The following is a 17,561-nucleotide window of genomic DNA, read 5'->3' as shown; positions in this document are numbered from 1 at the left end:
AGGCTGATGGTAAGGGGTGGGCAGGCGGTGCTGAGAAGCCTCAGTTCAGTTCCTGAATGCCAGCTGCCCAGGTCGGGGGAAGGGTTCAGGCAGCTGCAGCAGAGGGTGGAGGGACAGAGGAGTCCACAACGTTGGCAGGACGGTTCTTGTCAATCACTTCTCGAAGCCCCTTGGCAAAGTGGAGGTCAGCCCCAACAGTGACAAAACCCTAGGGGAGGGGACAGGGAGCCTCACTGACTGGTTTGTTAGTTTAGAGACCGCCTCCAAACAAACACAAGACTCTTAATCTCAGGGCCTCAGCTCCTTTACAGTGTCCTCTGTAGCTTGGCTCTGTTTCTAGATTTAAAATCCTTTACTACAGGAAGGACCTGGTCTACATCCTCCTTTCCACAATGTATGTACTTACTGCGTGGTTGGTCACCACCTCACGCACGAAGTTGATACCCTCAGGGAGGGGGATCTGCACCCCGCGCCAGGTACGCTCTGGATGGGAGAGGCAAACTCAGCCTGGGTGTCCATCAGTCTGTCCGTGTGTCCATTCCCCCACAACCCCTCATTAGTCCCTGTCCCCACTCCTTCCTCCCACCCTCAGCCCCTCCCTACCATTCAGCAAAGGCATCACTCCAATTTGCAGCAGCGTCTTCAGTGGGGCCTGCAGCGGGATCAGCTGAGGGGAAAAGAACACAGACAGTGCACTCCGGTTTGTGTGAGCGGCCAGCTTGCCCGGAGGCCTGGACCCACCCACTGCCATCCCCAACTCACTGCCAGAGACTCCAGCGCAGACTGATTTGAGTAGATTTGAAATCTGTGGGGGAGAAACGCACCATGAAACCTGGGAACACCCTTTCCTTGGGCCCTACCTAAAAGATGATCCCAAGTGACAGCCTTCCTGGTCCCACCCAATCATCCTTCCAGGTAGTTGCCATTTTCCAGGGGTGCATCCTTGAGTGACTTTCTTGTCTCTGGAGCCCCCTTTCTTTAAGCTTGCTGGTTTTCAGCAGTCAGGAATGCCTGTGTGCCATGCCTTGCCTCTGAAGCTAGGTCAACAAGTATGGTTTGCTTTATTAACAAAATTCAATCTCTACTCCCTATCAGATACCAAACCTATTTAAAAAAAAAAACAAAATAGCACTGGCAAAATGACTGTGGTGGGTAATGGACCTGGCTGAGTTTGATCCCCAGGGCACACATAGTACAAGAAAGAATGAACAGGTTGGCCTTTGACTCACATGCTCTTCCTAACACGTGAGTACCATCACACATAATTGCACATGCACATAGGCATGCACATACACGAGTTAATTAGAAAAGCTCAGAGGCCAAGAGGACTTGCTGCTCCTCCAGAGGATCCGAGTTCAGTTCTCAGCACCCACATCTGTCAGTCTGCATGGCTTGTAACTCTAACTTCGGGACATCTGAATCATTCTTCTCGCCTCTCCAGGCTCCTATGAAGCATGGCATAAATACCGCACACATACACCATACATATACACCACACAAACACCATGCATACACACATCATACATACATATCGAATAGGGGACAGGAGAAAGTTCAGTGACTAAGTGTCATACTGCTCCCGGAGACCATCACCCATGACACACAACTTAATGACTACATGGAACTCCAGCTCCAGGAGAAGGCAATGCTTCTGGCCTCCGAACACCTGCACGTATACACTCATACAAACTTGAGAGCTGCCGTGGTGACACAGACCTTTAATCCCAACATCCTGCCTTTAATCTCACACTCAGGAGGCAGAGACAGGCAGATCTCTGTAGACCAGGCTATCCTGGAACTCACTATGACAATAAAAAGCCAGGAAGTGATGGCTGATGCCTTTAATCCCAGCACAAAGGAAACAGGCAGGTGGACCTCTGAGTTTGAGGCCAGCCTGGCCTACAGAGTGAGCTCCAGGACAACCAGGGCTACATGGAGAAACTGTATCTTGAAAAAAGAAAAGAACAAAAAGCAAAGGAAAAGCTGAAATGCTGGATTGGAGACAGAAAGTACATACAAAGCCTGGGTTCCATCCCCAGGGTCACATAAGTATACATTGTGTGTGTGTGCGTGCACATGCGCTCCAGAGCATTCATTCATACCTGCATAAAAGGTACACGTTATGTGTGGGAAAATTTGGACAAGTGGAGGATGGGTCACACCATCCACCATGTTTAGAGAAAGAATCTCTTATTGGCCCAAGGCTCCAGCATTTGGCTAAACTGAGTGAGCCCCAGGTATCTTCTGTCTCCTCCCCAGTGCTGGAATCACTAGCCATTGCTTCTACTCTAAGTTTTTAAAGTGGGTTTTAGGGCTTAAACTCATGGCCTCATTCTTTGGGATTTTTTTTTTTTTTTAATTTTTTTTATTTTGGAGTTAATGGTGTTTGCTTGAAACATTGTCTTACTGTATAGATTAGCCTTGGCTGGCCTTAACATTTTCCTACCTCAGCCTCCCTGGTGCTAGAATTACCAGGCCCAGCTGCAACATTGTAAACCACCTAGTGACTCAGTCCTTATTCACAGCCCTGAGAATCCTGGATGAAACTGAAACTGGTCAAGTAAATAGCCTGAAGTTCCACAGCTGTGTGGACTAGACCCTGTCTCCAGATTCTGAGAGCCGAGCCACGATCCTGCTTTGACTCATTTCCATCTCAAAACAGCTCTATACAGCTTCCAATCTACACTGTCTACTATGTAGCCACTAGTTAATGAACTGTGACTTCTGCAGCCTAACCACTGTTGAACTATAATTATACAAGTTAGCCAGTCCCACATGACCTGGGGTGATGGCATTAAATAGGCAGCCCTAGAAAAGTACAAGGTAATTTTCACCTGTATTTAGCTTGGGAGGAACTTTACTAACAAAACTATCTCTGCATCCTGGAGTTCAAATTCTCTCTCTCCCTCTCCCCCACTCTCTGGATAGCCTACACCTCACTGTGTACACTAGAGAACTTAAACTCTCAGAGATCCACCTGCCTATGTTGAGTCCTGGGCTTAAAAGTGTGAACTCCAGCACCAGGCCTTGGTTTCAGTTTTTGTAAGTACTAACAAGGACGGATCCCAGTTTATTGGAGGCTTAAAGGAATAGCTCAGCTTTAGCCCCATGGTTCAGTTGAGCAGGTGCCACCATCCTGGAGATGTTAAGGCTGGGAAGTTAAGGATCTTTATCAACTGCATACCTTCGAAGGTCCAGCTTCACTCGAAGCGCCTTGCCCCGGAGTGTCAGCTTAGCATTGAGACGACCTTCCTGAAGGAAAGCACGTGGGGACATTATAAACAGGAAAGGTCCGAAGCCCACAACCCACGTCTCACCGACCCCAGGTACCCTCCTGCTGGGGTTCATACCATGATCATCTTAGACAGCTCGATTTCAGGCATCATGGGTGGGGTCAAGGCGATGGTGACACTGGCGGTGACAGAGATGGTGGTGCCTGTCGGCTTGATGGTACAACGTGGAGGGCTGGTGGCCTCTAGCTTCAGCTTCAGTGGGGAGTTAATCACTGTCGGACTCTGGAGGCAGAGTAAGAGGGGCAGACCACGGTGACCACTGGGGGATGGGTGGGACAAAGCCTCAGCCCTTTTGGAGGCAAGGACAGATGATGTGGTGCTACCCTACCCCCTTCTAGCCTGCACCCTGCCCCCAAGAATTAGTCAAAGTAGTATCCTTCCTTCCATCTCTTGAGATGAGCTCTCATTAAGTTGCCTAAGTGGTCCTGGAACCCTGGACACCAATGCTCCTCTGGCTCAACCTTCAAGTACTGAAGTTACAGCACACATCCCACTCTGACTCAAATCCCCCGCCCCCTGCTTCAACCTCAATATTCAATTCAGACTCAAACCCCAACTGGGACTCCCTAGGTATGGCCTTTTTGCTTGGGAGTGGTAGCAAAACCTGTAAATCCAGTCTTTGGGAGTAGAGAAAGGAGGATCAGGCAGCATTCACATTTATGTGTGTGTGTGTGTGTGTGTGTGTGTGTGTGTGTGTGTGTGTGTGTATGTGTATGTGTGTGTGTGTGTGTGTGTGTTTAGCCTGGGTGAATGAGATCCAGTCTCAAAAACAAACATCCACTTAAGCATAATTCTGATCCCAGCATACATATTAGCTCATCTAAGTCTCAAACAACAAAGTATGCCAGGCACTATTATCCTCACTGTGTCTGTGTGTGTGTGTGTGTGTGTGTGTGCATCTATTCACATGCACCTATATTCCTCCTAAAGGTCAACTTTAGGTGGCTTCCTTTATCACTTTTCTATGTCCAACATTATTTCATGAAGCCTCACACTAAACCTGGGGCTCACTGAGTCAGCACAACTGGTTAGCCAGTAAGCTCGGGAGATTCTCCTGTCTCCTCACCAAAGCTGCTGCTCCCAGCTCTTTACATGGGTGCTAGGGACCCAAGCTCGGGTCCTCAAATTTTAAGGTGAGCACTTTGCCGACTGAAGCCCCGCCCCTGGAAGTCCAAGCAGACAAAAGTTGTTTGAGGTCAGGAGGTGGTTCAGCTGCAGAGCCTACAGATGCATGCGGGCAGCCTAACAACACAGCCCGTGACTTTAGCATGAGAAAGACACCTAGGGCAGTAATGTCATTGACTGCTTCAGGGGACACGTGCTCTGTGGCTTTTCTAATTACCTGTGTTACTTCATTGGAAACTCATGACAGGCTTACAAGGTTGTATATGTAGGGGAGGCTAGCATGACCTGAAGTCACTGTCATTTACAAAATTGGACTAAGAACATGTTCACTAATGGCACATAGAATTTATATATTTATTATATATATATATATACAGTATATAATATAATATATACTATATATAGTAAATATATATGTAAATTTTATTTTCATGTATATGGGTAGTTTTGAGCTTTGTTCGAATGTAGGTCTGTATATCACATGCATGCAGTGCCCTCAGGGGTATAAGAGGAACTATCTGGAACTAAAGTTGCAGACAATTGTTAGCCACCACATAGGTGCTAGAAACCAAACCATGAGTCATATTTGACAGCAGCAAGACCACTGAACCATCTTTCCAGTCCCATTAAATTTGCAGATCAAGGATCAAACACAGGGCTTTAGGCATGCTATGGAAGCATTCTCACAACCAAAGTATATCTCTAACCCCCTGTTTTAAATTTTTAATTCCCTCTCTCCTCCTATATTTAAAAAAAAAAAAGTAAGCAAACGAGCATCCTGATCATCCCAAAGGTCCCTGCACTTGGAAGACCCTGGTTGTCTCCCAACCTCACACCTGCTCTGTGAAGGCAAATGGGGCAAGAAGTGCCAACCCTGCTTCACAGAGTGAGAAATAGGATGGGCTAGGCAAGGGAGCTTGGCCACAAGCAAAAAGCCTCCCACTTACCCTCCACCCACCACCTCATACTGTGTCGGTGGGGTAGCCTCCAACTCTGGCCACACCCCCAGCCTCTAGCCAGTACTCACCAGGAGAACAATGCTCCCAAAGTAGGTGGCCCTCAGAAGCATGTCCAGATCACTTGGCACCTGAACGGGGGAATTAGAAATGACACAGGGTAATTGGACTCTCTATCATGGGCCCCTTCTTAGCCTAACCTCCAGACAATCCCTGGTATACCTTGTCCCCAGCAAGGGTCAGCTGCAGCGCACCAGCTTGGAAGTAACTCTCCATGGCAGAGTCAAAGAAGAACTCCGAGAAGGCCACGTACACCATCCTCTCGTCATCCTCCAGCTGAGGCTCCACCGCCCTGTTGAGGAGGCTCCAGTTGCCCTCCTTCAGAGGGAAGAATGCTCCCTGGGATTGGGAGCTCGGTATCAGGGTCAAGGAAGATTGGATCTGTGCCAGGCACACGGTCAGGAGCCACAGGGAACTGGACTCTGGCTGCCCTGGAGGGGCTGACAAACTCATCTCTCAAAAAGCATTGCAAAGAGGCTTGGAGGATGGGAGGAGCACAGCAGAGAGCACAGGAAGCAAGGCGCGGAGCTGAAGAGATGGCCCAGATGTTTAAGAGCGTGTACTGATCTCCCGGAGGACATACAAAGTGGCTCAACAGTCTGCCAGTTTCAGGAGATCCGACTCTACCTTCTGTCCTCCCCGGGCACTGCATACGGGCACTGCATACCCATAAATAAATACACATAAATAATTAGCCCAGAAAGAAACGAAGAATGAAAAGAAAGGCAGAGGGGACCAGGAATCGTAAGCCAGCAAAGGAGAGATCTAAATGACCTGGATACAGAGTCGCAGTAATCACAGCCGCATTTACATATCCACCATGCCTACCCACTTCCGGGTGTTCATTCCCCTCTCTATTTGTGTAGTTTCGAGACGTAGCCCTGGCTGGACCCAACTTCATGGCAATCCTCCTGCCTCAGCCTTTTGTGTGTCCCTCTAACAGAAAGTGTGTCCACACCACAGCCCTGGAAAGCACGTTCTCTCAAGCTTCCCTTGGTAATTACATATTAGGCATCTGGCCCAGGTCGGGGAAACCCTTTGCCTAAGGACTTGCAGCCTGCGGGGGGAGGGGGGGGTGTTCAGGATTGGAATTTAAGATGTTTGAGCTGCAGAATCTTTAGAACACTCTGCGGCTGACCACAGGAAGGAGCAGAGGTGGTCACATACCAACTGCTGACTTTGGGCAAGTCACATCCTTAAAATGAATACAGCGGGTGCCCTGTTTCCTGGGACCCGTTCCTACTGGAGGGGAGCCCTTCCTTCTCTTCCTCTCCCTATAATAAAATACTTTTAAAAGTCTCTGCTTTGCTCCATCATTTTATTCTTCAAATTTGTAAAATAAGAACCTGAAGCTGCCAGACCTGGTGGGCGTGCTTTTCTGCACATGAATCTCTGAGTTTGGGGGCAGCCTGGTCTACATAGGCGCTCCAGGCCATCTAGCATTACATAGTGAGGCTGTGTCTAAAAACAACCCTGAAACCTACTGGCTTAGGATGGCTCCCCTACTTCCAAGCACCTGTTGAGCCAAAAAAAAAAAAAAAAAAAAAAAAAAAAAAAAAAAAAAAAAAAAAAAAAGCTTCAATCTAATTTTGAAGACACCCCAGTAATTCCTGATGATTCCCTGGCCAGGAACTGAAGAAGGAATCCAGCTGGGAGGGATCTCACCTGGTGAGTCCAGCCATTCCAGATGTCAAAAATGTTGGAAGGCAGAGCGGATTCATAGTCAAAGACCAGAGAAGAAAAAGTCCACTAAGCTAGTCCTGGGTGGATGCTTGTCTGAGCCTGTTAAGGATGAAGACTTTTTTCTTCTGTCTCTTGAGACAGGGTCTCTCCATTCATCCCTGGCTGTCCTGAAACTTGCTTTATAAAGCACAGGCTGGCCTCAAACTCACAGGGAACCACCAGCCTCCACCCCCTGAGTGCTGGGATAAAAGGCCTGCACCACCAAGCCCAGCTTGATTAACATACCCCTCTTTCAGCCTTACCCTGGGTCTCTGCCTAGGGCTTGTAATGCTGAGCTGTGTAAACGCTGCTTGTTCCCACTGGGAGGAAAGTGTTTTCCTCCACTCACAGGCCCCTGGTCCCTTTCTCAGCTTCCCTTCCCTGTCACATCACTAGCCAAGCATGAGTCAAGAACCCTCACTACATTCCGAAGTTAGTAACTCTCAAGGTCCCTTAGATAGGGCCCACTGGAGGGGTACTCCAACTGCCACACCTGACAACTCCAAGAAGCCAGATTGATAGCTACTCAAATCCCTTCCCTCAAGGTGTTGGAGTTACTTAGCCCTTGGGGTGAGAAACAGTCCAGGTGGAACAGAAACCTCTACAGCACCAGTTTTAAGTCCTGGCTGGGGGCAGGAACACCAGAAGGTGCTCTGCTTCCTGCTTCCTGGTTATCTGTCACTCCTGCCTTGAAGCTATACCCGAGGAGGAGACTGAAAGCAAAAAGGCTCCTGGCCACTTTAGGGGTGAGCCAACCGGACTGACCAGCTAATTCCCCTCGCGCCTCACCTGGGTTTAGTTCTATAAAAAGGCCCCAGACTAGCAGCTAGATGGTATTGTGCTTTCAGGGACCCCTCCTACGAGCCAGGCACTCCTTACTCTTTCTTTTAAATTTTCTGTAATAAAATATTTTTGTTGAAACAGGATTTCTCTGTGTAGCCTTGGTCTTTCCAGTTGGTACTCCAGGCTGGCCTCAAACTCAGTGAGTGCTGGGAATAAACGTGTTCAACACTACCATCCAACCCAGCTAAAATACTTATTTCTAAACTCAAAATAAAAATAAAATTAACAATACAGCTGGCTTTTCATACCCACAAATTCAACCATAATTAAAAACAGCAGTCTCAGATTAGACAGATGGCTCAGTGGTTAAGAGCACCAGCTGTTCTTCCAGAGGATGTGGGTTGAGTCTCTAGCAACCATATGTCAGCTTACGGCTGTGTATTCTCCAAGTCCAGGGTGTCTGACACTCTCTTCACACACGTGGTACACATACATACACACACACAAAAACACGCACAAACAGAAAATAAAATAAATCTTAAAAAAGAAGAAGGGGCTAGATGGATGGCTCGGTGGTTAAGAGCACTGGCTGCTCTTCCAGAGGTCCTGAGTTCAATTCCCATCAACCACATGGTGTCTCGCAACAATCTGTAATGAAATTTGACACCCTCTTCTGGTGTGTTTGATGGCAGCTACAATGTACTTATATAGAATAAATAAATAAATAAATCTAAAAATTAAGAAAGAGGAAAAAAAAAAGCATTCTTGCCTTTAATTTCACTTGGGGCAGAGGCAAGAGGATCTCTGTGAGTTAAGGGCCAGCCTAGTCTACGGAGGTAGTTTCAGGATAGCCAGGGCTACCTTGTCTCAAACAAACAAACAAACAGCATTGTCAGGCTGGCAAGATGGCTCAGCAGGTAAGGGAGTTTGGGGCCAATCCTGACGATGTAAGTTTGAACCCCAGACCCCTAGATGGGAGGAGAGACTCAACTCTCAGGAGCTGTCCTCTCCCTTCCATGTGTATATGCACACGCACACACGAATTATATCTATCAGTGGATGTTTGAAGATTATGTGTCATACACCTGGGACACCATTTTAAATCATGAACTTGAACATCCTTAGATCGTGGTATCCATAGAGGGCTTAGTTAGCCTCACCCCCCTCAGAAACCAAAAGAAGACTATTAGCACCTAACTCACAGGGTCAGGAGCAGGCAGGAGACAGGCCAGGCATAAGCAAGTCCCTGGAGTAAGGACTTCTGAGGAGCTGCAGAGATGCAGAACACAGTTAGAATGGTGGAGCTGCTGGAGAAGGGCTCAGAGGCTGGTTAAGAGCACTGATTGTTCTTCCAGAGGTATGGGTTAATGTGTACATGCAGGTGAGGACAGGCATAAGATAAGGCAAGGCCTGTGATTGGACAGTGAAAGAGAAAGGTGGGGGCAGAGTTTCTGAGTGGAAGGAAAGATAAGAGGGGGGGAGAAAAAACCAAGATGGAGGAGGAGGAGGGACCACCCTCGTGTGGCTTTAGAGAGCCATAGGTAGCTATGAATATCTTATAAGGGATGGATAATTACAAGACAATTTGTGGGTTATCTTATCTAGGTGGGAAGTTTATATCAGTTGGCTCTGAATTTATTATGTGGACATTTTGTGGAGTAAGAATTTACTGATATAAATCTAATTATTAAATTACAAGCTTCAGAGTTTTGATTTCATCAGGTCACTGGGAATTGTGACAATAACCACAGGGGGGTAGATGCTGGAAATATGAGCAGAGTCCGCAGCAGAGATGTGCTAGGCGTTCCCTGAATGGGGCTGGAGTGCCAGGGACCTGCCATGGGCTAGCATGGAGGTGGAGAGATCGCCGCCAGGGACAGAGAGTAACAGGAGGTAACAGGCGTGGTGCCTGGAACCGTTCACCGTTGTTTAATATTTACCACTACCCAGAGGTCCTGAGTTCAATTTCCAGCACCCACATGGTCGCTCACAACCATCTGCAATGGGATCCAATGCCCTCTTCTGGTGTGTCTGAAGACAGTGACAATGTACTCACATACATAAAATTTTTAAAAAATCTTGAAAAAAATTCTTTAAAGGAAAAGAAAGCTGGGCTCAAGCTCTGATCTAGGAGGCTGAACCTGACCCTGTAGAAGCAGCAGGAGCCACAGCAGATGAGAATGACCCACAGAAATGAGAATTTCCCTCTCAGAGGCGGGAAGTCCGTCAGCAGTCAGAGGTCACACACACCATCCCAGGCAGCTTACCCTGAATTCCATATCTAGGTTGCCGTTGGAGACCACAGGATCCTTCAGAAGGGAATAGTCGATGCCGACAAGCTCATCCACAGAACTACGCACTGGAGAAAGGGGCTCGAGTCAGTCCAAGCTGGGTGACACTGAGTCCGGTGCTTAGCCTTCCTGTGTCTTTCACTCCCAAGCAGTGATGCTCCCCTCACAGCAGCCAGAGCCTGATGTGCTGTAGGTGCTCAATCAGTAGGCCACGGTTAGTCCCTACTACTAACTACTAAGACTATCGTCAGGTTTTCATCAAACCACTGAGACTGAAAAGGAAGGGCAGGCGAAATGGCTTCATGGAGTAAAGGAGCTTGCCTCCAAAGCTGTGCAACCCCAGTTCAATCCCCAGAACCCATAAGAAGCAGACAATCGACTCCACAATGTTGTCCTCTGACCTCCACGCACACACCATGATGCAGGTACGCATGCATGCACGCACACGTGCACACACAGTTATGATAACATGTTTTAAATGTTTAAGACCACTAAGGAGTCACTTCCCTGCTTTCCCTTTCAGGCTTTTTTTACCCAATGGGCCAGAGAGGTCAAGATCGCTGACCAACAGTAAACACACACAGTGGCATAGGAAGAAGGGATTCATGTTGATTGAGCATGTATGACATGCAAACTGATAAAGACAAACGGGGGCCCTGTGGTCAGCAAGCATGTATTCAAGACCTTGGTAACTCCTGGGAGAGGTGTGGTCCATCAAATGGGGACACCAGAGACACCAGAGGGGTGTTTACTTACCTAAGGTTACACAGCAAGCCAATGACACCTCTGAACCCAGGACCGTTCCATGGTTGGACTGGGAAGGGGGCTCTCTGAGTCACTGTATGGTGACAGCTTACAGCGTCCTCCTATCCCTGGCCCCAGCTCCAGTCCCCACACTCACTCACCAGGCACCGTGTCCAGGAGGGAGTTGAGCAGCACCGTCCCAGCATGATAGAGCACAGGGCAGATCTGGGGGACCAGGCCAGAGTCAGGGATTCTCAGAACCAGGCCCCCCTACTCTCCTACCCAGGTCTGCCACCGCCCACACCTGCTGGTTGAGCAGGAACCGCATCCCAGAAGTGATGAACGTGGAGAAAAAGTTATATATCTGCCTGCAAGGAGAAGAGAGCCTGGGTTAGCCCTGCACGGCCCGTGAACCAGGCCCAGGGGAAATGACAGTGCCCAAAAGAAACAGACATAACGGGGACTCCTTGGTTCCAGCCAGCTCCTCAAGCCAAGCCCCAGCCCCTCTTTAGCTTGACCCTCAAGGTCCCCTCCCCTGCCGCTTGCATCACATTCTCAAGCCTCTCAGAGGCCCCTACATCTAGTCTATGAACGCTCGATGCCTTCTCCAGTGATTCTGCTCTCTGTGGCCTGCAGACTGGGTTCAGATGCCTCCTCTTTCTCAGATCACCCTTCATCTAAATCTCGCCACCCTGAATGCTACCTTGGTTCCACTTCTCAGTCCTAACAACTCTTTGAATCCTTCTAGCTGAGCTCTGAAGGCTTTCTAAATCCTCAGGGCCTGGGACATGCTACGCTTGCTGAGCACACGAATCTGACAGTGCGCAAACGCTGGATGGCAACTCTACCAGGTTTTTATGCCAAACAACCAGCACCAAGGGTCCAAGATCCACCACGTTATTTTTTTGTTATTATAATTAAGAATGCAATACAGGCCCAACATGCATGCTGAGCCTGTGAGTTTCAGGGAGTCTGGGGGGTTGGTTTGACAGTTTCTCACTCTATAGCTCTGACTGACCTAAAATGACTTAGTCCAGGCTGGCCTCCAACTCACAGAGACCCACCCGCTTCTGCCTCCTGAGTGTTGGAGTTTTAAAGGTGTCTGCTTCTATACCTGCCTCAAGTTTTATTTTCTAAACGCAGGAACTGAGGAACGAACCCAGGACCTCATGCATACTAGACAGGCTCTCTACCACTGAGCCAACTCCAACCACGGACATATGAATCCTAACACTTAGACATTTATCATATGCCAGGGGCTACCTAAATATTCTATATCTAACAACACAGTGCTCACAAGGATCTGCTAAAACAGATTTAATTCTCTGAGCCTCTGAACGTTGGTGACTTGACCAAGTTCACATGGCCCGGATGCTGTGGAACTAGGATTTGGCTGGATTCAGCAGGACTCCCAAGCTTCCTTTTCTGCACCAGGACATTGGACCATGGGCCTCAAAAAGTGTGCTCTGGGGCTGGGACTCACCTGAAGGTTCCCCCGAAGGCCATATTCATTTTAGACACAGAGGCCTCGCAGGAGACATTGGACACTTTAATCCGACCAGTGGGATCCTGGGAGAGCTGCAGACCTGTTCGGATGGACACGCCCTCAGCCGAGGCGTTGATGTAGCCCCCATCATAGCTGTAAAAGGCAGGTTCATGTTCACCCCAGTGGGAGATTAACTGAGGTTTCGACCCCTCTCTTCACCCCATACAACATGATACCTTCATTTTTCTCAAGTGTGTACAAAATGTTTGTGATCATATATACCCCCATAGTTCTCTCCTGCTCTTCAGTGCCTGAACCCATCTCCCCGGTATGAATCTGCCCTAACTTTTAGGTTTTGTTTTTTTTTTTTTTTTGTTTTTTTAAATGATCCTATGAGTTTAATTAGTCTTGTTTGCATAAGCAAATTTTAGAAAAATGACACACACCCCCCACAGCCATTTCCTGCCTAGAGCTCCTCACCTAGGGGTGGAGATTCATAAGACCCTCCTGAAACCTTTTCTTGACCTTTGACAGGCACCCTACTAAAGCCTTCTCTTAAATGGAGAGACTGAAACCTGGGAAGGCTAAAGGAGTCTGGGCCCAGCCACAGCCCTAGCCCTGAGGGTTCAGGGTCCTCACAAGAACCAATAGAGGAGCTGCCGCCGGAAGTGAAGCCCCAAGGATGCATTGGAGATGTTCAGCAACAGGTCCTGGTCGGGCTGGAAGTGGAGCTCCGAGGATATCATCTGCAGCTGTGTGACCTTCACGCTGCAGAGGGCAGGGGTCAGGGGTCAGTGTGGGGGGCAAGGGAGATGGACTCACCCAACCACAAGGACCCATCTCTCTTCCTCTAACTGCAAGCTAGGCCATCTAGGTGGGTGGGATGGAGTTTTTCCCTTGTCCCTCAAGAGTCCAACCTGGATTGGGTAACTCAAGAGATTTGCTCTCTGGACCCAGGAGTTAAATATTGCCTTCCTCATTTATTTTTTTTAATGTATTTAATATTTAAAAGACAGGGAATAGCTAGGCATGGTGGCACACACACACACATACACACACACACACACACACACACACACACACACACACACACACGCCTTTAACCCCAGCACTCAGGAGGCAGAGGTAGCCTCCTGATTTCTCTGGGTTTGAGGCCAGCCTGGTCTATGGAACGAGTTCCAAGACAGCCAGCACTACACAGAGGAAACCCTGTCTCAAAACAAAACAAGATAAAAGACGGGGAGTGATTTTGAATTTGTGAGCCCAAGTGATCCTTCCACAGGAATTATATTAGTATAGTTATATTATATTTTACACACACACACAACCTGGTTTACACAGTGGATTCTTATTCTTATTACACGGGACTACATATTAAGATCCTGTCTCAAGAATAAAAAATGGGGGCTAGAGAGATGGCTCAGTGGTTAAGAGCACTGACTGCTCTTCCAGAGGTCCTGAGTTCAATCCCCAGCACCCACAGGCATCTCACAACTATCTGTAACTATAGTCCCAAGGGGATTCGAAACCCTCACACAGACACACGTGGAGACAAGACACCAATGCACATACATTAAAATTAAACAAAAGCTTAAAAATAAGTAAGTAAAAACTCTATGGTCTTGTTGCTCGTACCTCATGCTCTGCCCACACTGTGATTGCTAGACCTATTTTCTTTCGTCTTTTTTGTTTTGTCTTTGTTTTTCGTTTTGTTTTGTTTCTTGTTGTTTTCTTTTAAAGTCCAGTTTAGGCTTTAATTTGCGATCCTGTCCCAGCCTCCTGAATGCTCATCTTTCCACCCGGTTCTTTGACTTTGCCTCCATCACTTTAACTCGCCCCAAGTCACAGCTCTCTTATCTCTCCCATTCTAGGCCTCCCCCTTTGTCGCCACCCTAAAGCTGGACTCTACTCTCAACCACAGGTAAATTCTTCCAGTGTACCTCGGCGGTGTTCTTTGGTTCGTATTCCCCTTTCCTGGGCCCGCCCACCTCCAGTCTTTTTTACCTAGTAATCTCACCCGGTTCTTAGGGTCCCACCTTATTTAACTGACCACGCCCAGACCCGCCCAGTCGGGGGATGTCTCAGGTCGTCCCACCACCTTTGAGACCCCGCCTCCCCAAGCCCTACTTACTCCGAGATATTGTAGTAGAAATGGCCCTTTGCGCCGTGCACATCTGGGATGGTGATGCTCTCCAGCTCTTGCTCCAGAAAGCGCAGCCCCTCCTGCTTCACTGAGGTAGCATGGAGACACTCAGGTCCCGCGCCCGCGGCTAGGGCACCCCACCCGGTCCACGTCTCCCGCTGCGCGCCTTACCCAGCTCCAGAGCCGCGGAGGTGATTCGGATCTTGCAGCCCGGGAGCTCGGCGTGGGCACCTGCCAGCAGCGCTAGGAAGAGGGCCGGGAGCAGGGCCATGGCGACCAAGCCTGGGGACAGGATGGGGTCGGGTCGCAGGTGTCATCTGGGCAGCTCCAGACCACTTTTTGGACGTGCAACTAGAACGGGGTGCTGGCTTGGACCGTTACTCCTCATAAAACTATTTGGGGCACTTGGAACCAATCATCTTGTCTCCATTTGCCTGATGCAAAACCGAGGTTCCGAAGCACAATTCTTGCGCTCAGCCTCCAAAGGATTTGGGGCTCGGTTCCCCCGTGCAACTGCCGCGTGACGAGTTTGGATCTCAGGAGGATGAGCCCCCCATCCCCCACCACCACTTTCCCTTTTCCTTCGGAGGAGGGCGTGTGCCGACTTGTACGTTGGTATGGCGACAACCACAAGCACATTCCTGCTGAATGGCTTGAGGTCTCCCAGGCCGCGCGCCGGGGTGGCCCCTGCTGAGCACTGTCCCCTGGGTTCCCCTATCTCCTAAGTCTCTGCTATAAGGCATTCAGTCTGGTGCCCCATCCCAGCGCCCTCCTTCATCTGCTTTCCTCCCTACCTGGGTTTTGTGAGCCACGCGGCTCAGGAGGGTCTAAGGATGTAATGGGGACGCGCCCCAACTCACTTAGTGGCGCGGTCACGTGGGGCGACAAGCAGCGCGGTGGGAATCCGGGCGGCAGGGTCTGGCGGGTAGCGCGGGTCCAGCAGCCTTTATATGGCTGGGCCTCCGACCCCCCTCCTCGCCTCTGTTCTCCCCTCCTCCTTGGGGGCTGGGAGGGGACGGGGCGGGACGCAGGCAGTCGGGAGGGTGGAGAGGGCCGTACTGAGCCAGTGACAAGCTCGGCTGTTTTCTGGACAAGTAGGGGACTCGCTCCTAAAAGAGGGAGAAAAGTGAAGAAAGCAGCTTGCGAAGTCACTGCTGTCAAATTCCAATCACAACAAACTCCTTCATTTGGCTGCGAAGCCTCAGTTTCCTCCTCCAGCACAGAGTGCTTTCCTATGGGAACTTCCACTTGGCTTCCGTGAAGGCCCGGGAAAGCCAATGCCCAAGCCTAATTTCCCTTTCTTTTCTCTCACAACCGTCTCTCGCTGGCTTAGTGATGAGACTCCAATCAACCTAAGGATTTTAGGGCCCCAGGGATCTCCCCCTAACAGAGAAGCAATCATCCCAGAGGGAGGTTTGGCCTTCCTGGGGGACTCTGAATTCTTTAGTGAAGCCCCGGGGCTGACCGCTCTGCACAGTGCCCTCTCACCTCGTGCACTGCCGGCACAGTTACACGCCAGCATCAAAGTGGAAAACAGACGCCGGTTATCTTTCTGTAGCCATGCGGGAGAAATAGAAAGGAGGAACTGCTAAAGATGTTTGCTGAGCATGTACTTAACACTCAGCGCTCAGCCAGCTCAGCTGACCCAATAGTCTTGTTTTGTTCGGGACCTTCCTGGATTCGGAGCTGTGCATAGGAATCCACTCAGTCTGAGGAGAACCAGAGTGCCTAATCACTCTAGATCTGATTTTACCTTCTTATAGCCTGTGACGCTGGCTCTCTTAGGAATTCTCTCTGGCAGGAAACTGGAGGGTGAGACAAGTCTGTGACTGTTACTGGAGAATTCAAGGATTGTTTCTAAATAGTTTGAGGTAGGGTTGGTAGCCCAGGAAGATGTCTAGACTTTTCTCTCTGAGGGACCAATGCTTACATCCTAGGATGTCAGCCTTAGGACTCTTATTGAATAGCTCAGGTGATTTTCTTCTTCTAACACTTACCTAAAATGGTATATATTAAAGATTTGGGGAAGGGAGTATTTTTTTTTTGGGGGGGGGGAAGCATTGAGACAGGTTTTCATGTAGCCCAGGCTAGCCCTGAATTCTCTACGCAACCAAGGATGGACTTGAACGTTGGCTTCTCCTGCCTCCATCATCAGTGCTGGCTTACAGATGTACAGCATCAGCCCTGGTTTGTGTGGTGCTGAGGATACTGCACACAGGGCCCTGTGCTATATAGGTCCTGTGCTATAGGTGCTCTAGCAAGTGAGCTGCATCCCCCAGGATTGGTGAGAGGTTATTGTAAACATAAAGGAATCTAGTCAAGTGATGTGTACATTCTCTGCCACAGCCCTAGCAAGGCATTATGATGAAAGGCACACACCACAGGTGAGCTAAGGCCATGCAGAGGACTCCAGGCTCCTGTGGCTTAGAGTTCAGGTAAGTAGCCTTCCCAGAAACAAACAACAACAACAAAACCCCCAAAGGCCTGGTGTGGCTAGCAAAAACCTTTAATCTCAACACTTAGGAGGCAGAGGCTGGTGGATCTCAGTGAAATCCGAAGGCAGTCTGGTCTACAGAGGGAGTTTCGGGGGGTGGAGGGTGTGAGCAGCAAACCTGGGGTCTGGCTTGCAGCTCAGTGCTGGCTCGCCCTTCGTCTTGCCTTTGCACAATGGCCTTTCTAGTCCTTTGAGCACCCACCTTTTCCCTCCTCAGGTCTTTGCATCTGCTGTTCCCTCTACCTAGAATGCTCTTCCACCTATCAACAGTTGGCTCCTGTCATTCTGTTCTCTGATAAAATGGGGACATTTTTTCAACAACCTTCCTTCCCTGCTGACTTAGCAGCACAGTTATCTAAATAGGTAACCTTGGCTGGCCTGAAACTCCCAATTTTATATATTTTAATATATATATCTTATATACAATATTATATATAATAAATATAATTCTTTTTTACATCCTG

At 49.0% G+C, this 17,561-nt stretch overlaps 1 protein-coding gene across 2 annotated transcripts; it reads right to left on the bottom strand.

Moving 5' to 3' along the window:
• Positions 1-66: 66 nt before the first annotated feature.
• On the bottom strand, positions 67-15,629 carry PLTP (phospholipid transfer protein). 2 transcript variants are annotated; one of them, XM_080924926.1, is made up of 16 exons: positions 15,398-15,629; positions 14,775-14,885; positions 14,592-14,691; positions 13,100-13,228; positions 12,458-12,613; positions 11,279-11,342; positions 11,136-11,199; positions 10,207-10,298; positions 5,597-5,773; positions 5,446-5,505; positions 3,351-3,515; positions 3,185-3,252; positions 763-805; positions 604-667; positions 407-483; positions 67-208 (listed from the first exon to the last, which is right to left on the bottom strand). In XM_080924926.1, the coding sequence occupies exons 2-16, from the start codon at positions 14,872-14,874 to the stop codon at positions 86-88; spliced, it is 1,482 nt and encodes a 493-aa protein (XP_080781052.1). In that variant the 5' UTR covers positions 14,875-14,885; positions 15,398-15,629; the 3' UTR covers positions 67-85. The 2 variants fall into 2 exon arrangements, with proteins under 2 accessions (XP_080781052.1, XP_080781051.1); XM_080924925.1 differs by having other exon boundaries at positions 15,464-15,587.
• Between the last annotated feature and the right edge of the window lie 1,932 nt (positions 15,630-17,561).

The sequence above is a fragment of the Micromys minutus genome (genome assembly GCF_963924665.1).
Source record: "Micromys minutus genome assembly, chromosome: 11".
Taxonomy (NCBI): Eukaryota; Metazoa; Chordata; class Mammalia; order Rodentia; family Muridae; genus Micromys; species Micromys minutus.
Note: the sequence above shows the minus strand (reverse complement) of the source record. Positions and strands in the feature narration are given on the sequence as shown.

Excerpts from the sequence above, each read along its gene's own strand:
- PLTP (XM_080924926.1), bottom strand. The coding sequence starts at position 14,874 with ATGGCCCTGCTCCCGGCCCTCTTCCTAGCGCTGCTGGCAGGTGCCCAC. Across the intron at positions 11,343-12,457 it reads GCCTTCGGGGGAACCTTCAG|GCAGATATATAACTTTTTCT; the intron begins GTGAGTCCCAGC and ends TTCTCCTTGCAG. Across the intron at positions 209-406 it reads AGGTGGTGACCAACCACGCA|GGTTTTGTCACTGTTGGGGC; the intron begins GTAAGTACATAC and ends CCCCTCCCCTAG.